This window comes from Somniosus microcephalus, chromosome 21 (assembly GCF_052327205.1).
Source record: "Somniosus microcephalus isolate GS21.2 chromosome 21, FLI_Smic_1.0, whole genome shotgun sequence".
NCBI lineage: Eukaryota > Metazoa > Chordata > Chondrichthyes > Squaliformes > Somniosidae > Somniosus > Somniosus microcephalus.
Window position 1 is genome coordinate 77,897,289 of NC_141007.1, and position 25,167 is coordinate 77,922,455.

General features: G+C 45.5%; 1 protein-coding gene across 6 annotated transcripts in view; it reads left to right on the forward strand.

The window, feature by feature from the left end:
• LOC147102990 (C-Jun-amino-terminal kinase-interacting protein 4-like) overlaps positions 1 to 25,167 on the forward strand; it is a 243,550-nt gene that overhangs the window by 200,696 nt on the left and 17,687 nt on the right. For all 6 annotated transcript variants that reach the window (XM_085964001.1, XM_085964002.1, XM_085964003.1 and 3 more), the window contains 8 exons: positions 13,092 to 13,184; positions 14,148 to 14,315; positions 15,632 to 15,803; positions 16,982 to 17,209; positions 18,773 to 18,980; positions 19,984 to 20,106; positions 21,799 to 21,879; positions 23,075 to 23,142. In XM_085964001.1, the coding sequence (XP_085820127.1) occupies positions 13,092 to 13,184; positions 14,148 to 14,315; positions 15,632 to 15,803; positions 16,982 to 17,209; positions 18,773 to 18,980; positions 19,984 to 20,106; positions 21,799 to 21,879; positions 23,075 to 23,142 (1,141 nt within the window). The remainder of the gene's footprint in view (positions 1 to 13,091; positions 13,185 to 14,147; positions 14,316 to 15,631; positions 15,804 to 16,981; positions 17,210 to 18,772; positions 18,981 to 19,983; positions 20,107 to 21,798; positions 21,880 to 23,074; positions 23,143 to 25,167) is intronic.

Consider the following 25,167-nt stretch of genomic DNA (forward strand, 5'->3'; position numbering starts at 1 on the left):
GCTACTGATGGACCTCATTGCGGCGCTGGAGCTGCGATTGGATGCATACTGGAACGTTCACGATGCTGAGGACGTCGTGAATAGCACATTTAGGGAGTTAGACACACCGCAGGTAGAGGTTGGACAGGCAGAAAGGGAAGGGGTGACCAACAGGCAGAGTACTAGGCGCAGGCAGGTAGTGCAGGGGTCCCCTGTGGACATGTCCCTCTCAAACAGATGCACCACTTTGAGTACTGTTGGGGGGGGGTTGGCTTAATAGAGGAAGGCAGCAGCAGCCTGGCACCAGGGGTGGCTCTGCTGCACAGGACGGGAGGAAAAAGAGGGGTAGAGCTATAGTAATAGGGGATTCTATTGTAAGGGGAATAGATAGGCATTTCTGCGGCCGCAAACGAGACTCCAGGATGGTGTGTTGCCTCCCTGGTGCAAGGGTCAAGGATGTCTCAGAGCGGCTGCAGAACATTTTGGAAGCGGAGGGTGAACAGCCAGTTGTCGTGCATATAGGTACCAACGATATAGGTAAAAACCGGGATGAGGTCCTAAAAGCTGAATACAGGGAGTTAGGAGGTAAATTAAAAAATAGGGCCTCAAAGATAGTAATCTCAGGATTGCTACCAGTGCCACGTGCTAGTCAGAGTAGAAATAGAAGGATATTTCAGATGAATACGTGGCTAGAGGAATGGTGCAACGGGGAGGGATTCAAGTTCCTGGGACATTGGAACCGGTTTTGGGGCAGGTGGGACCGTTCAAACCGGACGGTTTGCACCTGGGCAGGGCTGGAACCGATGTCCTGGGGGAGTGTTTGCTAGTGCTCTGGGGGAGGGTTTAAATTAAGATGGCAGGGGGTTGGGAACCTGAGCAGGGGGACAGAGCAAAGGGAAACCAGGATAAAAGCAAAAGAAAGGAAGGAGAAAAACAAAAGTGGCAGTCAGAGAAATCAACGGTTTAAATCAAACATGGCCACAGTAAAAAAATAATTCTAATAGGTCTAAGAGCATTAAAAAAAATAAGCCTGAAGGCTTTGTGTCTTAATGCGAGGAGCATTCGTAATAAGGTGGATGAATTGGCTGCGCAAATAGAGGTAAACGAATATGATTTGGTTGGGATTACGGAAACGTGGCTCAAGGATGGCCAAGGCTGGGAACTCAACATCCAGGGGTATTCGATATTCAGGAAAGATAGGCAAAAAGGAAAGGGAGGTGGGGTAGCATTACTGGTTAAAGAAGGGATTAACACAATTGTAATGAAGGATATTAGCTCTGATGATGTGGAATCTGTATGGCTAAAATTGAGAAATACTAAGGGGCAGAAAACGTTAGTGGGAGTGGTATATAGACCTCCAAACAGTAAGGCGGAGGTTGGGGATGGCATTAAAAGGGAAATTAAAGAAGCGTGCAGTAAGGGCGCAGCAGTCATCATGGGTGACTTTAATCTATATATAGATTGGGCTAACCAAATTAGTAACAATACTGTGGAGGAGGAATTCCTGGAGTGTTTACGGGATGGTTTCCTGGACCAATATGTCGAGGAACCAACCAGAGATCAGGCCATCTTTGACTGGGTATTATGTAACGAGAAAGGATTAATTAGCAATCTTGTTGTACGAGGCCCCTTGGGTCAGAGCGATCATAATATGATCGAATTCTTCATTAAGATGGAGAATGAAGTCGTTGACTCAGAGACTAGGGTCCTAAATTTAAATAAAGGAAACTACGATGGTCTGAGGTGCGAGTTGGGTAGGATTGATTGGGGAATGTCACTCAAAGGGTTGACAGTGGATAGGCAATGACAAACATTCAAAGACCGCATGGATGAACTACAGAATTTGTTCATCCCAGTTTGGCATAAAAATAAAACAAAAAAGGTGACTCAACCATGGCTAACGAGGGAAATTAGGGATAGCATAAGATCCAAGGAGAGGACATATAAATTGGCCAGAAAAAGCAGTAAACCTGAGGATTGGGAGCAGTTTAGGATTCAACAAAGGGGGACAAAGGGATTAATTAAGAAGGGGAAAATAGAATGAGAGTAAGCTTGCAGGGAACATAAAAACTGACTGTAAAAGCTTTTATAGATATGTGAAGCAAAAAAGATTGGTGAAGTCAAGCGTAGGTCCCTTGCAGTCAGAATCAGGGGAATTTATAATGGGGAACAAAGAAATGGCAGACCAACTAAATACATATTTTGGTTCTGTCTTCACAAAGGAGGACACAAATAACCTCCCAGAGATGCCGGGGAACATAGGGTCTGATGAAAGGGAGGAACTGAAAGAAATCAGTATTTGTAGGGAAATGGTGTTGGGGAAATTGATGGGATTGAAGGCTGCTAAATCCCCAGGGCCTGATAATCTACATCCTAGGGTACTTGAGGAAGTGGCCCTAGAAATAGTAGATGCATTGCTGATCATCTTCCAACGTTCGATGGAATCTGGAACAGTACCCATGGATTGGAGGGTAGCTAATGTTACCCCACTATTCAAAAAAGGTGGTAGAGAGAAAACAGGGAATTACAGACCGGTAAGCCTGACATCGGTAGTGGGGAAAATGCTACAGTCCATTATAAAAGATGTAACAGCAGAGCACTTGGAAAACAGTGACAGGATCGGACAAAGTCAACATGGATTCACAAAAGGTAAATCGTGCTTCACTAATCTACTGGAATTTTTTGAGGATGTAACTGGTAAAATAGATAAGGGAGAACCAGTGGATGTGGTGTATCTGGACTTTCAGAAGGCCTTCGATAAGGTCCCGCATAAGAGATTAGCGTGTGAAGTTAAGGCACATGCGATTGGGGGCAAGGTATTGACTTGGATAGAGAACTGGTTGGCAGACAGAAAGCAGAGTTGGAATAAACAGGTCTTTTTCTGAGTGGCAGGCAGTGACTAGTGGGGTACCGCAGGGATCAGTCCTTGGACCCCAGCTATTCACAATATATATTAATGATCTAGACAAGGGAACTAGATGTAATATCTCCAAATTTGCAGACGACACAAAGCTGGGTGGGCGTGTGTGCTGTGAGGAGGATGTCGAGAAACTCCAGGATGATTTGTACATGTTGGGTGATTGGGCAGAAACATGGCAGATGCAATATAACGTGGATAAATGTGAGGTTATCCACTTTGGTGGCAAAAACAGGAAGGCAGATTAATGGGCCAGAAATTAGGATCGGGGGCTTGCCGCGCGTGCAAGCCCCCGATGTGCACTCGCCCAGCGCGCCGACATCTGAAGCCTGGGCCTGCTTGGAATTCCTGTCACTGGCCCGGTTCAGATGTCGGCGCGATGTGCTTGCCTGATCCAGCGGCGTAGTTAGTGCGATGTGCCGGCTGGGATCAGGTGAGCACTGTGCAGCCAATCAGGGGAGGGGAAACTTCTTTCATGCGTTTGATAGTAAGAACTGTCAAACTCATGAAAAGTACGGGCGCCCAAAAGACTAGTTTAACTTTAAATAAAATTTTAAAAAACATCCCAATAATTAAATAAACTATAAATAACTTTAAAAAACTATTTTAAACAATTAATCAAATTTTTGAAAAAAATAATTTTTTAAGAAATCGGGTCTAAAAATAAACTTAGCTCACTGTAAAGTCCTTGAAAACAATAAAGCTGTGGAAAAAATGTTATAATTTTAAATAATAGACCACTTACCTTCAAGAATCAAGTCATTACGCCTCCTTTTTATATGTCTAAAAAGTTCAGGCCCTTGCACACGGGCAAACCTGTCAAAAAGAAGGAAGTTCAACGCGTGCGCGCAGAGTCCTGCGCGCACGCGTTGGACCTCTGAACCCCTTGGAGGAAATGCCGGTTTCCCGCGCATGCGCTGTGCATGCTGAAATCCGGCACTTCCAACGGGCCCACGCGTGAGTACACTGTCAGTACTCACACGTTTGGACCGGAATTGCTGGCCCATTATCTAAATGGCAATAGAGTGGGAGAAGGGGAAATGCAACGAGACCTGGGTGTCCTTGCGCACCAGTCGCTGAAGGTAAGCATGCAGGTGCAGCAGGCGGTTAAGAAGGCAAATGGTATGTTGGCCCTCATAGCGAGAGGCTTTGAGTATAGGAACAAGGATGTCTTGCTGCAGTTGTACAGGGCCTTGGTGAGACCACATCTGGAGTATTGTGTGCAGTTTTGGTCGCCTTATCTGAGGAAAGATGTTCTTGCCATGGAAGGAGTTCAGCGAAGATTCACCAGGCTGATACCTGGGATGGCAGGAATGACGTATGAGGAGAGATTGGGTCGATTGGGCTTATACTCGTTGGAGTTTAGAAGAATGAGAGGTGATCTCATTGAAACTTATAAAATTCTGACAGGACTGGACAGACTAGATGCAGGAAGGATGTTCTCGATGGTCGGGGAGTCCAGAACCAGGGGACACAGTCTAAGGATAAAGGGTAGGCCATTTAGGACAGAAATGAGGAGGAATTTCTTCACCCAGAGAGTGGTGAACCTGTGGAACTCTCTACCACAGAAAGCGGTGGAGGCCAGTTCATTAAATATATTCAAGAAGGAGTTGGATATATTTCTTAAAGCTAAAGGGATCAAGGGGTATGGGGAGAAAGCAGGGACAGGGTACTGAATTTTGATGATCAGCCATGATCGCATTGAATGGCGGAGCAGGCTCGAGGGGCCGAATGGCCTACTCCTGCTCCTATCTTCTATGTTTCTATGTTTTAAAAACCACATCTGTGACTGTTCTCTCACTTTCCCTAACTTCCTGCAGTGTCCACCGCTCTCCCAAGTACTTTGGGATGTTTGTTGCATCAAATACACTATGTAAATACAAGTTGTTATGTTGAAGGGAATTTTAATTACATGAAGCCAAATATACTGTTCAATTCAAATTGTTAGACAAATATGGCTCACTTACACGAAATAACTGCTTTCTTGTGTGTTTCATATTTGTTTTTCCAGTTCTGCAGAGTTTGGGGCTTTTTACTAGCGTCTTTAATTTTCTAATTTGATTTGCTTACCTTGATATCTTGTTCCAAACACACACTGTTCTGTGCCCGTCTGCTGTGCTTTGCTGGATTCTGTCTGGAGGAGTGAAACTCTGCTTTTTATTTGGGGTTTGTAATGGATGTAGGGAGAAAGTCTGCTTTAAGCTGTTAACTGGCTTAGTGGGCAGCACTCTCTGTCTCGCCTCTGATTCAGAAGGTTGTGCGTTCAAGGCCCGCTCCAGAGACTTGAGCACAAAATCCAGGCTGACACTCCCAGTGCAGTACTGAGGGAGCGCTGCACTGTCGGAGGGGCAGTCTTTCAGATGAGACATTAAACCGAGGCCTAGTTTGCACTCTCAGGTGGATGTAAAAGTATCCATGCCACTACAGTTGAACAAGAGGAGGGGAGTTCTCCCTAGTGTCCTGGCCAATATTTATCCCCCAATCAACATTGTTAAAAAACAAACCGATTATCTGGTCATTATCACATTGCTGTTTGTGGGAGCTTGTTGTGTGCAAATTGGCTGCCGTGTTTCCTACATTACAACAGTGTGACTGCACTTCAAAAGTCCTTCATTGGCTATACACTGAATCATATGAAGTCATCGAGTCATAACAGCACAGAAGGAGGCCAGTCGGCCCATCGAGTCCGTGCTGGCTCTCTGTAGAGCAATCCAGTCAGTCCCATTCCCCGCTCTATCCCCGTAGCCCTGCAAGTTTATTTCCCTCAAGTGCCTATCCAGTCTCGCCTTGAACACATTGAGTGTGTCCATCAACTAGTGGGAACAGCCTTTCCCCGTCTAGCCTATCCAAACCCGTCATAATCTTATACACCTCTATCAAATCACCCCTCAACCTCCTTTGCTCTAATGAAAATAAATCCAGCTTCTCCAACCTGTCCTTGTAGTTTTCACATCCTTCCTAAAATGTGGTGACCAGAACTGGATGCAGTACTCCAGTTGTGGCCTAACCAGCGCTTTATAAAGGTTCAGCATAACTTCTCTACTTTTGTACTCAATACCTCTATTTATGAAGCCCAAGATCCCATATGCTTTGCTAACCACTCTCGCAATATGTCCTGCCACCTTCAGGGACCTATGCACATTAACTCCCAGGTCCCTCTGTCCCTGCACACTCTTTAAAACTGTGCCATTAAGTGTATATTGCCTCTTCCTGTTCCTTCTGCCAAAATGCATCACCTCACACTTCTCTGTATTAAATTCCATCTGCCACTTGTCTGCCCATTCTGCTAGCCTTTCTATGTCCTATTGCAGTCAATTGATATCATCATCACTGTTTGCCACACCCTTAAGTTTGGTGTCATCAACAAATTTAGAAATTCTGCACTGTATTCCAATATCCAGGTCACTTATTTATATCAAAAAAAGCAGTGGCCCCAGCACTGACCCTTGGGGAACACCACTGTCTACCATCCTCCAGTCTGAAAAACAGCCATTTACCACAACTCCCTGTTTTCTGTCCTTAAGACAATTCCTTATCCAAGCTGCCACTGACCCACCTATTCCATGAGCCTCAATTTTGTTAGCCAGCCTTCTATGTGGTACTTTGTCAAACGCCTTCCGAAAAGCCATGTAGACAACATCCATTGCATTCCCTTCATCAATCCTCTGTTACTTCATCAAAAAATTCAATTAGATTAGTCAAACACGGTCTTTCTTTTACAATCCTGTGTTGGTTCTCCTTAATTAGCTTAAACCTCTCCAAATGCCCGTTAATATTTTCATTGATTATTGTTTCTGAAACTTTACCCACCACTGATGTTAAACTGACCGGCCTGTAGTTACTAAGATTGTCCTTGCACCCTTTCTTGAACAATGGTGTCACATTTGCCGCTTTCCAATCCTCAGGCACCTCCCCCGCATCTAGGGAAGATTGGAAAATTATGGCCAGCCCTTCCGCCATCTCCTCCCCCAATTCCCTTCGCAACCTGGGATGCAAGCCATCGGGACCAGGCGACTTATCCACTCTAAGCATACCCAGCCTTTCTAGTACATCCTGTCTATCAATTTTCACCCCTTCCATTGCTTCTACCTTTTCCACTTCTACCGATATTTTGTCAGCATCCATCTCCTTAGTAAACACTGATACAAAGTACTCATTGAGTATTCTAGCGTTGCCCTGTGCCTCTGAGCATATATCTTCAAGGATACCCTCAAAGCCTCCTTGAAAAGGTGCAACATCCCCACTGACACCTGGGAATCCCTGGCCCAAGACTGCACAAAGTGGAGGAGAAGCATCCGGGAAGGTGCAGAACACCTCGAGTCTCTTCACCAGGAGCAAGCGGAAGCGAAGCGCAAGTCAACCCAAGCACCCCACCCACCCGCCGTCTGCCCCACCTGTGACAGAGACTAGGTCCCGCATTGGACTCATCAGTCACCTGAGAACTCATTTTTCATGTGGAAGCAAGTCATCCTCGGTTCTGAGGGACTGCCTAAGACTGAGGAAGCATATATCACCTTCTTTGTCTCTAATAGGCCCCACCCCGCTTCTTGTTACCCGCTTACTGTTTACATGCCGGTAGAAGATTTTTGGGTTCCCTTTTATGTTAACCGCCATTCTACTCTCATTCTCTCTTTGCCAATCTTATTTTCATCTTCACTTCCACTCTCAACTTCTTGTATGTGGTCTGGTTCTCCCTCGTCATCCAAGGAGCCCTTGCTTTGGTTCCCTTACCCTTCCCTCTTGTTGAAATGTACCTTGCCTGTACTTGGAACACCTCCTCCTTAAAGATCACCCATTGTTCCGTTACAGTTTTTCCTGTCGGTCTTTGGCTCCATTTTACCCTGGCTAGATCCTTTCGCATCCCATTGAAGTTAGCCGTATTCCAGTTTAGAAGTTCCACTCTAAATTGTTCCTTGCTCCTCTCCATAGCTAATCTAAATCTTATGATACGATGATCACTCGAACGCAAGTGTTCGGCCACAGACACGTGGTCGAACTGGCCCAGCACCAGATCCAGCAATGCCTCCTTCCTCGTTGGGCCAATAACATATTCGTCAAGGAAATTCTCCTGAACACATTTCAGAAACTCCTTCCCCCTCCTTTCCCTTTACCCTAACATTATCGCAATCAATATTTGGGTAATTAAAGTCCCCCAATATCACCACTCTATAGCTCTTGCATATCTCTGCGCTTTCCCTGCAGATTTGTGTTAAACAACAATTTGCTCCTGTACCTCCCTCTCACTGTTTGGAGAACTATAATACCCCCAATAGTGTGATCATACCCTTTTTGCTCCACAACTCTAACCAAATGGATTCTGTCCTTGTCCCCTCAAGAACATCCTCCCTTTCCAACATTACAATGTCTTCCTTAATCAACACTGCCACCCCACCTCCCTTTTTTTCCTTCCTCATCTTTTCTGAACACCTTGTATCCTTGAATATTAAGTGCTCAGTCCTCACCGTTTTTAAGCCACGTTTCCGTTATTGCCACAACATCATAGTGCCCCATGGCTAATTGTGCTTGTAGCTCACCAACCTTATTCACCACACTCTGCGTTTACGTACATGCATTCAAAACCCATTTTTCTTAGTCTGCTCCTATCTAATATGGTATTACTACTGCCTCTAGCACTACCCAACACACTCACTCTTTTATGCACCTTATTCCTCTTCTACTCCTATATGCTGGTGCCCATCCCCCTGCCAAGCTAGTTTAAACCCTCCCCAACAGCACTAGCAAACCTCCCCGCGAGAATATTGGTCCCGGCTCTGTTGAGGTGTAACTCAACTGGCTTGTACAGGTCCCACCTTCCCCAGAAATGGTCCCAATGCCTCTGGAAAATAAAGCCCTCCCTCCTGCACCATCTCTCCAGCCACGCATTCATCTGTTCTATCCTCCTATTCCTGTTCTCACTAGCACATGGCACCAGGAGTAATTTGGAGATGACTACCTTTGAGGTCTTGCTTTTTAATCTCTGCTAGCTCCCTAAACTCTGCCTGCAGGACCTCATCCCTCTTTCTGCCTATGTCGTTGGTACCGTTAGGGACCACGACCTCTGGTTGTTCACCCTCCCCCCTCAGTGTCCTGCAGCCACTCAGGGACATCCTTGACCCTGGCACCAGGGAGGCAGCATACCATCCTGGAGTCACGTCTACTGCCGCAGAAATGTCTGTCTTCTCCCCTAACTATCGAATCCCCTACCACTATTGCTCTTCCCCTCTTTTTTTCCTCTCTCTCTCTTTTCCCCCCCCCCCCCCCCCCCCCACCAAACCCCGTGCAGCTGAGCCACCCGTGGTGCCGTGGACTTCATTCTGGCTGCACTCCCCAGAGGAACCATTGCTGTCACCAGTACTCTGAACAGAATACTGCTTGGAGATCGCGGTGCACTCCAGGGACTCCTGCACTACGTGCCTGGTGGTCCTCTTCTGTCTGGCAGTCACCCATTCCCTCTCTGCCTGAATACTCTTAAGCTGCCGGGTGACCACCTCTAGAAACGTGCTATCCACGTAACTCTCAGCCTCGCGGATGCACCACAGTGACTCCAGCCGCCGCTCAAGCTCCGAAACCCGGAGCTCGAGTTGCTGTATCTGGCGACACTTCCCGCACATGTGGTCGTCCAGGCTACGCAAAGCGTCCAGGACTTCCCACATGGCACAGGATGTGCTCTCCACGGGACTGAGCTGCCCTGCCATGCCTCTATTTAATAGACTATGAAATATCCCAGCAGAAATAAACTTAAAACTTAACAAAAAGCACTCCCCAGCTACTCGCCAATCAGCTCTTTCCCTCTATTTAATAGGCTATTAACTAACTTAGCAGAAATAAACTTATAAATTTAAAAAAAAATACACTCACCAGCTACTCAACAATCAGCTCCTTCCCTTCTGCCGATGTCACCTTTTTTTACTCTGACATCACTTTTTCAAAAACTGCCTCTGTTGAGTTGCTGCCGCTCCTTTAACCGCTCCGCTCCCCCCAGGTCCGCTCCTTCCGGTCTCAGACTCCTGCCGCTCGGGAATGCTCCTTTTAACTGCACCGCTCTCGCTGTGCTCCCTCCAGGTGCGCCTCTCTCGGTCTGGAATGCATTGCCTGAAAGGGTAGTGGAAGCAGATTGAATAATAATTTTCAAACGAGAATTGGATAAATACTTGAACTATTTGCAGGCTGTGGGGGAAAAGCAGAGGAGTGGGACTAACTGAATAGCTCTTTAAAGAGCTGGTGCAGACACGATGGGCCAAATGGCCTCCTTCTGTGCTGTATCATTCTGTGACTCTTTAAAGCACTTTGGGACGTCATGAAAGGCGCCATAGAAATGCAGGTCTTTTTATCTTTAGTTAAGCTGGGTTGCACTGTTGCAGGCAGTTACCCTCAAACCTCGAGACCAGTGTGAAACGAGGGGCTTGAGCACTGCAGGCAGTATAACAGATATCTCATTGATGCCATTACATATGAACTGACTAAATCCGTCAGTTAAAGTAATGAGTGCTTCTCTGAAGGATGGCTCGCGGGATGTACTTGCAGATGGAACGTCACATCTATTATTGTGCGAGCATTAAGTCTGCTCCCACAGCATTCCCAACAAAATTACGCTCCGAGTAATTTTATGTAAATGCATCTGCATTTAATCTGACGTTGACCTATTTACACGGAAAAGTACAAATGAAAATTGGATTTGTGCATGTTACACTGGCTGAAGTGGTGTCAGTGCATTGAGTGCAGCATGTATCCAGCGAACTGCCACAGTATCCTGTGTTTCTTTTGTGTTTAGAAGCCCAGGTTAGCTTTGTAGATTGAGTTGGTTAATCCATTAAAATCAAAAAAAATAGCTAACTTCAGGGCACTGGAAGATGGACTCTGCTCGCAGTCCCTCGTGCTAAAATACTGATCACCGCCATTGGGAGAAATGGTGAGTCAGCTGTGAGCTGGTTTTGTGAAAACACTGGGGCAATCAGGGAGCAGGTTTGCTGCAGTCCTTGCTGCAGATGGTTTCTTCGTACTATGCACCAAATGACAATCTGGAAGAAAAAAGGGAGTTTCAACTTCCAAAAATAAAAGTTGAGTAAAATAATACAAAGGATTACTAGTTTAAAATGTAATTGCCTTTTAAAATGTTAATTGTAACATTCTTTTTGCATTATTGGATGATGGAATATAGGGTGGCACAGGGCCCTGTACTGGAGCTAGAGCACACGGTGACCTCCTCCTGACCTCGCGCCAAAGGAACATGGCAAGCAGAGGGCCAGCCACACCAGACTGCTCCAGCTGTGACAGAGCCTTTAGCTATTGCATGCTGTCATTCTGTCTCCGCACCTTCAAAACCTACCTCTTTAACCATGCTTTCAGTTAACTTTACTCATTGGTGTCCATTCCCCTGGGTAAAGGGCCTTGGGGCATTTCTGAACAGTCTGAATGTTCATTCCCATTTTATTCCTCAAGCTGTGAGACGCATTGATGCTGACAAAATATCGGTGGAAGTGGAAAAGGTAGAAGCAATGGAAGGGGTGAAAATTGATGGACAGGATGTACTAGAAAGGCTGGGTATGTTTAGAGTGGACAAGTCGCCTGGTCCAGATGGCTTGCATCCCAGGTTGCGAAGGGAATTGGAGGAGGAGAATAGCGGAAGGGCTTGCCATAATTTTCCAATCTTCCCTAGATGAGGGGGAGGTGCCTGAGGATTGGAAAGTGGCAAATGTGACACCATTGTTCAAGAAAGGGTGTAAGGACAATCCTAGTAACTACAGGCCGGTCAGTTTAACATCAGCAGTGGGTAAAGTTTTAGAAACAACAATCAAGAAAAAAATTAACGGGCACTTGGAGAGGTTTAAGCTAATTAAGGAGAACCAACACGGATTTGTCAAAGGCAGATCGTGTTTGACTAATCTAATTGAATTTTTTGATGAAATAACAGGATTGATGAAGGGAATGCAATGGATGTTGTCTGCAGGATTTTCGGAAGGCATTTGACAAAGTACAACATAGAAGGCTGGTTAACAAAATTGAGGCTCATGGAATAGGTGGGTCAGTGGCAGCTTGGATAAGGAATTGTCTTAAGGACAGAAAACAGGGAGTTGTGGTAAATGGCTGTTTTTCAGACTGGAGGATGGTAGACAGTGGTGTTCCCCAAGGGTCAGTGCTGGGGCCACTGCTTTTTTTGATATATATAATTGACCTGGATATTGGAATACAGTGTAGAATTTCTAAATTTGCCAATGACACCAAACTTAAGGCTGTGGCAAACAGTGACGATGATGCCAATCGACTGTAACAGGACATAGAAAGGCTAGCAGAATGGGCAGACAAGTGGCAGATGGAATTTAATACAGAGAAGTGTGAGGTGATGCATTTTGGCAGAAGGTACAGGGAGAGGCAATATACACTTAATGGCACAGTTTTAAAGAGTGTGCAGGGACAGAGGGACCTGGGAGTTAATGTGCATAGACCCCTGAAGGTGGCGGGATATATTGAGAGAGTGGTTAGCAAAGCATATGGGATCTTGGGCTTCATAAATAGAGGTATTGAGTACAAAAGTAGAGAAGTTATGCTGAACCTTTATAAAGCACTGGTTAGGCCACAACTGGAGTACTGTGTCCAGTTCTGGTCACCACACTTTAGGAAGGATGTGGAAAGCCCTTGAGAGGGTGCAGAGGAGATTTACCAGAATGGTTCTGGGGATGGGGGATTTTGGCTACAAGGACAGGTTGGAGAAGCTGGATTTGTTTTCATTAGAGCAAAGGAGGTTGAGGGGTGATTTGATAGAGGTGGACAAGATTATGACGGGTTTGGATAGGCTAGACGGGGAAAGGCTGTTCCCACTAGTTAATGGTACAAGGACCAGGGGACACAGATTTATGATTTTGGGCAAGCGATACAGAGGGGATGTGAGGAAATTTTTTTTTTAACGCAGCGAGTGGTGAGGACCTGGAACTCGCTGCCGACGGAAGTGGTGGAAGCGGACACACTCGATGTTTCCAAGGGGAGACTGGATAGGCACTTGAGGGAAATAAACTTGCAGGGCTACGGGGATAGAGCGGGGGAATGGGACTGACTGGATTGCTCTACAGAGAGCTGGCACGGACTCGATGGGCCGACTGGCCTCCTTCTGTGTCGTTATGACTATGACCTCCCCCACCCCCAATTGTATCTGCCGTATTTCTCTCCAGCACATTGATGCACCTTGTTGGTTTCCCCTTAGGCGACGAATGGTGGTCCAAGTGACAGCAAGATGAAGAATCTGCCCGTGCCAGTGTATCTGCAGCCTTTGGATGACAAAGATACTAACATGAAGGTGACATTATTCTAAATAGTTGAACGATAAAGTCTATACTTTATGTCAAGGTTGTTCACTGAACATAAGAGTTGCTTAAAATCTCCCGTTCCTGGTTGGAGAATTTTGACTTTGGATTTCCTCGTCGCAGCCTCCTAAAGACTCGCTCAGCTGGGTCCTGTGGGTAGCTGCACCAACGTTCATCTTGAGCCTGGACGCAGATCCCAAGCTGTCACTTTTTAAAATGAAGCATGGGTCAAGCGTTGCAGTTGTGTGCTGGAGGTTGAAGGCAAAGAGTCGTTCATTAAGGAACCTGCATCTCATTACCTTAAACTTTCAACAGCTGTCCCGAAACCCATTGATCAGGGAGAAGCACTTTCTGCAGTTTCTGCAAACCTGAACTATTGAGCTTGGGCTGCCTGAAGTAACTGTTTCAAGAATGCTGCAGATAACTGTAGCAAAGCTCCATTTTTTTAAGCCTTTAAATGGGGGTCTAGCAATTTATCAAGATTGCTGCTAATGAGACCCCTTTGCTAATATTTCCATCTAATATCAGAAATCAAAAGTCTTCAGTTTTTGTGTCATTTGCCAGTTGTTGCTGTGAGCGGTAGACACTGCAGCTTTTATAGCTACCCGCACAAACTTAAAGCACTGCCGTAACATTCTGGACTCTTGAATTACATCGTATTTACAGCACAGAAACAGGCCATTCGGCCCAACAGGTTCGTGCTGGTGTTTATGTTCCACACGAATTGTTGCATTGTGGCTGACGGTCATGCCAAAATTTACCAACAGGCTTTTGAAACCTGAGCTTAGTTTTACTTGATCATTACTTCTTGGGTATTGACCTCCTTTCAGCCTCGGGTGGTGCCCTGCACTCTGGGCCTCAGACCTCCACTTGGCTTTCTCTGTTTCCAGCAGAAATAGGCACCCTCCACAGTAAGTGACCTTGACTCGTGCTCTCGTCTTGTTTGTGTTTCCCAGTTATGGTGTGCAGTGGGAGTTAACTTGTCGGGAGGAAAAACCCGTGATGGTGGCTCTATTTTTGGTGCTAGCGTGTTTTACAATGATGTGTCCGGTTCAGAATCGGAAAGTAATAAGCAGCGGAGAGGATCTCAGAGCAGCTTGGACCGCCTGGAGCAAGAGCTTAAAGTACGTACATTATCATTAAAGAAAATTATAGTCAAAAGTTTTAGCATTTTCATGTTATTTACATCTTTCTTGAATTATTTTAAATGCATGTATTTTTAAATTGCCTTGCCTTGAGATTTCAAAAGATCAAAGTCGACTGTGTAGAATTGTCCTGCTCTTCCATTACCCAACTTGTAAGGTGGACTGGCAAGAAAGGGCAGAGTGTTTCCATCCTTCATCCATTCACTAGCCTCTTCTACTGGCCTTTGGCAACAGAGTTGAATTGAGGATAGTATTGCTTACAGAATGGAGGTTACGTGCTTCCTAAATGGAACAGAGATAGAACAGAGCACGAGTCACCTTGGAATACCATTTTGTCCACTCCCAACAGCCCAGGTACACTGTGGGAATCAGCCGAGGCCATGGGCTAGGTATGGTTGTACAGTAGTTATCTAATTTTTATGTTCTCCCCTCGACTCCTGAAGGTGCTGACTCTTCCTGGAGTACAGTGTCTCACTGCCTAGACAGTGATGAAGAATATGTGGCCCTAGATGATTGTTGGCCATTCAACCATGGAGGGCATCGCAGCTGAGCTTGATCTTGTCCTTGCCTGGCATCCACACGTGTACTCACTGGCAGCAATCACTGGATCACTTCTGATCACTAGATCAGAAGCAGGCACGCTTGCTCAATGTTTTTTCTTTGGCTCCCGTTCCTCTTCCTAGCTTGGAGGCGCTGCTGCTAGTTGCACCGTCCCAAGAGCTGTCCGTGAGCTCACTTTCCACAGACTGGGAATTGAACCGCCACCTACTGGGCCATGTGGCTTACTGCTGCACCAGGCAGCCATCGGGGAGGGGAGGGATGCATAGTTGTTTTTTTAAAAAATATTTCTGTCCTTTTTGAGAGGGTGGGTAGGCTTGCTTCCAGACCCCTGCTGTTGCTTAGCTGAAACCATCTGCTGGGAGGTGGGGCTGTATGCCCCACCCCGGTGACTTTCCCTCTTGGAAATATTTTTCCCTCCCTCCGTCTCTGGTGGAAAACCACTTACCTGTGCTTGTACGTCTTGTCACCAGCACTGCTTGGATCAGGATCTCACCATGTGAGAACCGCAGACATAGTCCAACTTCCTCTCTCTGGTCTAACCTGATCGCTGTTGCTTTAAATGACAATTTAATTCAGACCCAATGATTTGGTCATAACAGATTCTCACTAACATTAACAAAATAAAATGCAATAGTTTGCTGCTTTACTTTTTATTATCCACACAGTTTATTTGCTTGACATACATCAGGTTGTGAGCTGGAGTAAGTCTGCTTATTAAAATCTTTGTTGTGTAGGAGCAGGAGAAGGAGCTGAGGCATCAGGAGGAGCTGTCCAGCCTGGTTTGGATCTGTACGAGCACACACTCCACCGGCAAGGTGGTGGTTAGAGATGCCAACCAGCCTGGAAAGATCTTGGACAGTTTCTTTGTCTGCAACTCGCACATCCTTTGCCTTGCTAGTGTACCAGGTGAGTTCATTTTGCACGTGCCAGGAATTTTGTTGGCAGACTTTTTAAACCGAGTTACCTGTGGGTTATGTATGAGATTTGTATATATTTTTTGGCTTTCTTGAAGCGTTTGCAGGATCCTATGGTGGTTCAGTAGATTTGAGTGTTAAGCTTGTACTGTAATAGGCTCATTCAGTTTAAAGCTTGAAATTGCACTCTTGTCTTGAGCTCTGTCTCTCACCTTTTGCCCCTCTTCTCCCCTCCCCCCTTACTTGGGGGCTAATCTTGGTCAACTGTTTATTCAGTTATGGGAAAGGAGGGCTGACCGCCGAAGCTCAGCTGTACCTCTTCATTCCTATTGATGTAGAAACAAGGATGCTTCTTGTGTAAAGAGAAGTTACGTGGATCAGGGAAGGGCTTTACAGTTTTCCCTTTCTCTCTCTTGTCCAGAACTGCCCTCTGAAGTACTGTTGTCAATCTGCTTTATAAAAACGTAAATTTAAAATGTTTAGGACCAAACTGTGTTACTGTTATCAACTCTTGTAGAGCTAATGACTATAAAGTAAATGAATTGTTCCATCTTGGTTCCCTAGTTATGCTTACTGCCATATTGTGTGAGACAGAAATAATTAGTATTTATACAGCACCTTTCACAACCGTAGGATGTTCCAAAGCGCTTTACAGCCAATTAGTCCTTTTCAAGTGTAGTCACTGTTGTAATGTAGGAAACAAAGCAGCCAGTTTGCGCACAGCAAGCTCCCCACATACAGCAATGTGATAATGACCAGATAATCTGTTTGTGATGTTGATTGAGGGATAAATAATGACCCAGGACACCGGGATGAACTCCCCTGCTCTTCTTCGAAATAGTGCCATAGGATCTTTTACGTCCACCTGAGAGAGCAGTTTAACATCTCAGCCGAAAGACGGCACCTCTGACAGCGCAGCACTCCCTCAGCACTTCACTGGGATTGTCATCCTGGATTTTGTGCACAAGTCTCTGGAGTGGGACTTGAACTCACGACCTTGTGACTCTGAGCTGAGAGCGCTGCCCACTGAGCCACGACTGACAGAAATTGTAGAAATTCTGTGGAAGAGCATTGTCGCTGTGTGAGTTGTATGCTCTTAACCAGTGGTATCGATCGACATGGTCAGATTGATGATTACTTATCTTGAATCACTGCATCGATAATTGATAGGTGCCCGAGAGACGGACTATCCAGCTGGGGAAGAGATTCCGATGGATGCTGAGGGAAGCCAGGCGGAATGTGCCTCTTTAACAGGGAGTGTCGCCAGCAACAGTTCAGCCGGAAGTGACAATCTGTTGGGAGGGATCACAGTTGTTGGTTGCACCACAGAAGGCGGTACTGTCCCTCCGAGCACGCGCACTCCTGTCAGTTCCTCACCAATCCTGGAAGGAGAGCCAGGTATGCAGTTCAGTAAGCTTTGTGTGGCGACCAAGATATCCATCCAGCAGTGAGATTTTTTTATATTTTCTGGCTTAACAAAGTTTTACATTTGTACCTTACACTGGCCTGTCAGCGTATCGACTCAAACCTCTGCTTTCCAGTGGTAGGCCTGCAGCGGAAGTATCACTCAAGGCTGTGCTCATGCGTAAATTTGTAGTTGGACAAATGGCAGAGGGAACGGGCACCTGCCAGCACCCTCAGCTGGAAGTGGTGTGCCATGGGGGAGACCTGGATTGGCCTAATCGCTACAGAGGGACATGAGAAAGGAATGTGCAAGTTCCGATTCAGAGGCTGCATGCATTGAGCCCTTTGTGTAGTTATACTCAAAGTGTAGATTCATATGTGTTTGAGAAGGTCGAGGGGAAAGAGAGAAGGGGCATAGCTGGCTATATCAATGGTAAGGAGTCATGAGGGGTTTTATATCTGCCATGCCCTCTGTAGCCTAACTGCTGCTAGTGTGAGGAGCACGTCCTTTGTCATGTCTTTGCAGCTCCACACCAGCAGGAATGGACAGCGAGTTTATACTTTTAATTGTACATGAAAACCCAAAGCCCAATAATGGCCAGAACATTCATAAAAATATATTTTACTAATGCATCTATGATATTTAGCATTTGAAGCTGTATTTGAGAGGTGCGGTAGTATAGTGGTTATGTTACTGGACCAGTAATCCAGAGGCCTGGACTAATGATCCGCAGACATGAGTTCAAATCCCACCACGGCAGCTGGGAATTTAAATTTAATTAAATAAATCTGAAATTAAAAAAAAAAAAGAGTCTAATATCAGTATCATGAAACTACTGGATTGTTGTAAAAGCACAACTGGTTCCCTCATGTCCTTTAGGGAAGGATATCTGCATCCTTACCCGGTCTGGCCGATATGTGACTCCAGACCCACAGCAATGTGGCTGACTCTTAAACTGCCCTCTGAAATGGCAGCTCACCACCACCTTCTCGAGGACAATAAATGCCGGCCTTGCCAGTAACACCCACATCCCGTGAATTAATAATAACAAATAATTTAATCGGTGTGATGGATAACCCTATCAATGGTTGTAGGTTGGGGAGGAAGTGAAGGGTAGAAAATCAATGGTGGATGAGACCAGATCCATTTGTGAGCCCCTGGGATAGAAAGTAAACATGGCCTTTTGCTGGAGTTCTGCCTTTCCACAGGCCACTCTCATTGTTACAGCAATAATCAGGCTGCTGCTGTGAAGCTGCACACTGTTTAAATCTTAAATTCCTTTTAAATTGGAGCCCAATGTGAGTGTTCATGTAGTGTTTCTAGAAACTGGGACATTATATGTAAGTAACTATTTACTGAAGTGTTAAAGCAGTGTGCCTGCCTCTGAAAGCAGCATAAATGGTTTTGTTGGATGTTTTTAAATCCTTGTGTATTCAGGGCAGTGACCTACTGCTAGTTTGTTGGACAGACTGTTCAGTGACGATGGGGTTACTAAGTCCATCTGCTCCCTGGTCTGTTGAAAGGATCTGTAGCGTAATACCTGTACCTTGTTGCAGGGGAACTCGGTGCTGAGAGCGACAGCCCTGATGAAGGTTTGCTCGCAGCAGAAGAGGCCACAGAAGCAACAGAATCCAATCTAAACCTTCCAGTGGCAGATGATGATTTAACTGATGTCAGTCAGTCCGGAGCTTACACAGAGCATGTTTTTACAGACCCTCTGGGAGTGCAAAGCTCTTCAGACAGCACGCAGACGTTTAACAGACGGTATGTGGAGTCAGTAATGTGGAATTCTCATCCAGATTAAACCATGTAGCACGACCTAAGCTATTTTGACCTATATTGCAAATTGTACAGAACATATCATTATTAAATACATCTCCCTTTCCCCAGCCTAACTTCAAACCTATTGACAAGTAATGTGTTACTTTGAGGATGTCTGTGGGTGTTGCGGTTTCTTGGTTTCCAGTGGCCTCTATTGCAGTGTAGCTGCTTTGAGAAATTCCCTTTCAGTGGCTGCACCACAGCAGCCTATCAGCCAAGGGGACGTGTCCCAGCAATCTCTGATGGTCAACACTAGGCCTGTTGGTGCACCACTGGAGCAGAGTAAATGTGGGCCTTCATTCCAAAATGGCATGCCGTACAGAAGTGATCTTTTTCACTAGAAATGTACCACTGGTCTTTCCTTTCTTTTTAAGTCTCTCTCTTTCACCCCCCCCCCCCCCCCCCCCCCCCAAAAAAAAAAAATCTGCCCCACTTTAGTGAAAGGATCTTTCCACTTCTGTTCTGGTTTGAAAATGAACCATGTTCTTTGTGCAACAAGTGCTGGCACCCAATTGAATAGCTGGCATAAATGAGAGTAATCTCAAGTGTCAGGGTTTTGGGTGTCCAATGACCTGTTTGTCAGAATGGACAAATTCTGGTCAGGGATTTATTTGTTTGAATCTGTCTTCCACATCTCTGTTATTTTTCACTGCAGACTGCATGTTTTTAGAATGATGCCAGGTGGTGCAGTGTAATGGAGCGCCAATAATGGAACACAGCTCTGATATTGTTGTTCCTCATGCAAGGGGCTCCCATTCTTGGACTTGGTATATGGCAGTGAAACTGCAGGGACACTCTTGCGTTCATTGGGAGTAAGGGAAAATGACAAGTGACAGCAACAACTAAAGAAGTGTCAGGAATAAGTAATGTGGCACAGGAAGACTATGGGGAGGGGAGTGATACAAGCGATTGAGTCTAGTTGCTATCTTTTGCCTCTATCCTGCAGGGAGTCTGACCTGTATAAAGATGGCGTATCTGCACTTCCACTGGACCAAGACCTGATGCGTGAGGAAGCCGAGAAAATGAGTAGCGTTTTGCCAACTATGTGGCTTGGGGCACAGAGTGGTTGGTGAGTCATGTTCAGAAGATGGCTGTTAATGTGGATATAACCTCCTGCCTTCAGTTTACGAGGAGAGACCGTGGCATCAGTCATTTTTCTATCATCGCCTCAGTTCGAATCAAGCCCAGACTGATGGGAGGAAAACCAATTGTGAAGGTCCCATGTGAAAATAGGTTAGGCAATCTCAAAGCTGTTCTGTGGGTGCAAATCTAGGGCACGAAGCTGCCCTTTATTCTGCACAAATTGGCAATTTCCCTCCAGCCAGTTTGGTTGTGGAAAATACTGGTGCATTAGGAGGTGCTCACCTGAGGCTGGTTAAGGCATATTGTTGGCACAGAGACGAGGAAGCTTGACTCTGGAGCTGCCTGTCCTGTATCTGAACCTGGGAGTTACTTTCTGCTAATGCTTGATCCAAAAATTAGAAGGGCTCTGACCTCTGACGCAGTTGTTCCGCGCCTTGATCCGCCACTCACCCAAAAATTATACATAAAATTGGCAAGGAAAGAGCGCTCGTCTCCATTTCAGAATCGGGTGTAGTGAAGAGATTGTGCCGTTACAAGAAGCGCAGAGTATGAGTGGTGTTACTTCTACAGGGGTGGGCTGAAAATGCAGCAGGAGTGTTGGCGAAAGGACCTGGACAGGCTGGGTCCAACCCTTCCATTTGGAATTCACACTAAGCCTCGTGGGGATGGAGCCTCTCCCCTACCCCAAAGAAGAGGCGAGGCTGAGGACCCCAGGCCAGGAGTTCACACGTCCCTGGCCTATCCTGCGTCAGGCAGACTATTGGCAGCCGGTACGCCAAATGTGTCAGCCACTCGATTGGTGGAAGTGGGCCCCACCTGGGGGGATTCAGGGCCGTGTAACAACCAGGACTCTTGAAGGCAGCAGAAGGAGCATAGGTCGTTGCTTTCTGGGGGGGCGGACAGAGAGAACCCCACCGCAGTTTACGGCTTCTCTGGGCAAGATGTGCTGCCATCGGTGCCGCCACTCATCTTAGCTATTTACATTAAAGGACCACTCCCTGACCCTGCAAACCTTTTCAGAGTGAACACCAGAGTGAACATCCATGTGTACAGAGGGTACTTTGCACTGCGTCTAAACTGTGCTGTACTTAATCTGGAACTGATTGGGAAGTAGCCTGTTCCTCAGTGGTGATGATGTTTGCTTTGAACACAAAAAAAATTACCAAAAAGTTTTTTTTAAATATTCAAAAATCTACTATAAGGTGTATGTGGTTTAATGAATGAAGATTAAATGGGGATGTTTCTTTTTAAAGTTTTCTAGACATAGAAAAATAGCAGAATTGCATTCGTACAATTAATGCTGCCATTGACATTCTCTTCTAAAACCCTGCCGCCTCCTTTTGATTCCAGTGATCTGGGAATTCCGCTGCTGCAGCAATGCTGTCATTTTCTAATGCTGGTACTGTGCTCCTTAAAGTGTGCTTGTCATTTTGACATTCTATTATTTCTAGAATCTGTTCTGTGTTAGCCTTTTTACTCTGTCTGAGAGATGTTTGGAATAGGCTACAGGTAGATGCAAAAGCATTGTGGCTATTCAAAATACAATGAGTTGGTTAATGTACCAGACGGTGAGTTTTGATGGACTGAATTGGGCTTTTCTCATCCCTAACTTGTCTTGTGCTCTTACTTTTTAAATATGAACTATGAAGAGACGGTGTGCTTTTTTGTTTCCTTGCAGTTTGTATGTCCATTCCTCTGTAGCACAGTGGAAGAAATGTCTGCACTCCATTAAACTGAAGGACTCTATTCTTAGTATTGTGTAAGTTGTAACATTTATGATATTTTGACAGATATTAATTTAACTATATTAACCATTTATCAGGCATGTTGTTTAACACTTCAACCAGCAAAGGTGTCAGTTCTTGGGGGCGAAGGTCATTTGTGGATTCCCAAATTGTGATTAGAAATCACTGCAATCTCCAAATACCAAAATGATCTGCATGATGCATTTCCAGTGTTGGAACCCTGGCTGATCTCCAGTTTTCCCATTGTTTTTTCCCCCTAGCTTTGAATTCCAAATGGTGCTTCTAACTTTAGCCCTGTGCTCGCTCTCCCTCGTTCCTCTAACTAGTCCCAGGGATGGATTTTCTACCCACTGACTAATGTATTGTCTCTTTTTGCAGATAATAACTAATGTAAATATACTGAGAATGAATAGTTAGTGTTTTTAGCTGTGTCCAGTTAACTTCCCCAAAAGTCTCAGGACTTTTTACAAAAGCACACCGCTCGTATTATAGTCAGTAAACAAGAAGAATGAAGCTTTCAGTAATCCACAATTCTTAAGTAATTTAATGCGCTCAAGAGATTAAAAGTATTCACCTATCCCCTGAATTTGATGTGTACAGATAATCAGAAAAGTTGGCAGGTCTGGTTAATTTGTTTAGCGAGTGGTTTCTACAAGTGACCGCACCAAGTTGGTTCCATTTTGTGAGGGGTTTTTCTGCAAATAATGAAGTAAATACCAGCAAGGAAACCAGTGGCAACGACATGTTGCTACTCAATTCCCTTTGAATCGGGTGAGTGTGTTGATGTTGGATGCAAATCTCCTCCAAGTTGCTGGTTTGAAAGGTGCAAGCATGGCTCTCCACTTATCCAGTCAACAGCTGAGTCTCCGAGCCGCACATTCCCGTGTTCAACTCCTGGTCTGTGCTGAGTTACCTGTGCTCAGTGGGGGCCGGCGTTGGGAGCACTCTGCATAAGGCAAGTCTAATCTGTTCTGGTGTCACCCCAATGTCGTCATAATCTTGTGAACTCTGCTGCCCACTGGATGTTGCGTCATCATCCTTCCATTTGCCTGCACGGTGCACCATACCACCAATAGTCAACATCCTGACTAGGAGCTGGGGGAGGCTACATCAAACAGGAGAATCACTGGTGCAAGGGGAATCTTTGAAAATGACTCTCGTATGTTAATAGGTCTCGCAGTTACTCACACCTTGTTTCTCTTTTTACAGACATTTAAAAGGAAGAGTATTAGTGGCATTAGCTGATGGAACCTTGGCAATCTTTCATAGAGGAGTCGGTAAGTTACTCTACTGTTAACTGCATTTCTCTGTTTGCAATGAGAAAATATTAGTGCTAAGCCAATACAGTCTGGGGTTGAAGATTTCCCCCTTCCATTAACAACATTTTAAATGCATTTCTAGAGAATGAGTTAAAGATTTCACTACACCGAGTTCTCAAAGGAAAGGTATTTCCTGAGACGGTCCCAGGATTGAACCCAATCCTGTGCTGGTAGCTGATCTCGGCTGGGGCAGCAGTGCCACCACTGTCGGGAGTGTGTAATTACAACATGACAAGTTTACACGGGCAGTTTACCATTACAAATGTAGGCATGAAAATTTATAATTGTAATATAAAAATATCAGAATGTATGACTTTAGAATGGGGCCTGTATTGTGCCACATGCCCTGCTCTAATTATCCCCAGCTACTATCCCTGGTTCATCTGAACATAGTTACAGCGTGGTACAGGATAGGTCGTTTCCATTATAAACATGGACACAGAAATTCTTAATGGAAAAAAATGGTCAGGAAGTGCGTGTCGATGCAAGATTTTTAATATACCCTGTAATGTACATACACATAGAGCCTGGGAACACTGAGATCGATTTGCTCGCTCGCCTGTCAAGCTGAGTGAGGCATCACTCTTAGGAAAGGAAGGGAGGAAATTGGAAGCAGTTCAGTAGATGGGTTATTTTTCCCCTTGAGGATGAGGCTTTTGTGTGCTGGTATGACAGAATAATTCTTTAATGTCCCAGTAGTTTATATTAATGACCTAGTTTGAATCCTGGAATTACTACAGTTAGTTTCCCTATATCCATATTGAAAATATGCTTATATTTTAAAAGTTTTCACATTGACCCTGCATTTTGTAACCGGTTTTTGCAGTGGCCAATTTCCTATGGCCCCTGCCGCAATCGCCAGTTATTATAAGTGGTTTTGCCCCGTCCGTAGCGAACACGCAAACCCCCTTACTACAAGTTCTGGATGATAGGGATTACTGAGGACAGATTTGAACACGGACAGCGTTTTCGGGCTCACCCGTACAGTGTTTATTAAGGTTAACAAAAACCTCTCCACTCGCAGACAGTACGAGCGGTGTGAACACAACAGTACAGTTTAAAACAGTACAACCCTGACTTGTCCAACAAGCCCCTGCCGTGCTGACTTACCACGGCCAAAAAACACCACCCCGTGAACTAAACTATCACAGGACTCTTCCAACGCTAAACCCCCTCTGGTTTGGTAGGAACACACAGGCACCCCCTCACACAGCTAAGTGACCTTGTGGGTGTGCAGGCTTGGCAATGCTCACCTAGATTGCCCCTTTTTATCTTGCTTGCAGCTTCCTCCCGTACGCCTCGGCTACCTGGTTCTGTACCAGCCTTGCGGCATGCGAGTCCCAGCCTTAGTCGACGTTCGTCTCGGTTGGAAGAGTAAAGCTCAGCTCTTCTTGATGTTACGTTGTGTGGAGGGCAGGAGAGAGTGCGAGCTATCCAAACTGCTCTTTTTATACCCCTCCAATACACAAACCGTTGTCTGTGGGTTTAATGGACACATGGCCTGGGGGAATGGGTTTTCGATCTCTTGAATGGTTTGAAATGGTTTTTGATCTCTTTTTGACCTTCCTGACGATTAACTTAACGAGTTCATCTTGACTAGAACAATGAGTCGTCAGCCTTGTTAATCAAGACTTGGGAGTGGGCCTCTCGGGCCATTGTTTCCAGGACAGTTTGTTTACAAATGAAGGAGTCATCTCCAGCTTGAGTGGGATTTACACTGCCCCCCACCCCACCCCCCCAAACAGCCTGTCCAGTTTTTAATAGGGGTTAAAAATCCATGAAGTCTGCGTCGACTGCTACTATTTCTATAGCAGTAACTTCCAGCAATGTTTCTGAAGGTTAATGTGTATCCCATCCTGCTTTAAACATCCTTGTATGTGATGACCATGTCTGTCTGGACTGCCGCATAGTGTTAAAGATGGCCTGAGCCCAGATATAGCCACGGTCACAGTGTTGTAACTATAGCAGCATTTCCATTGCACA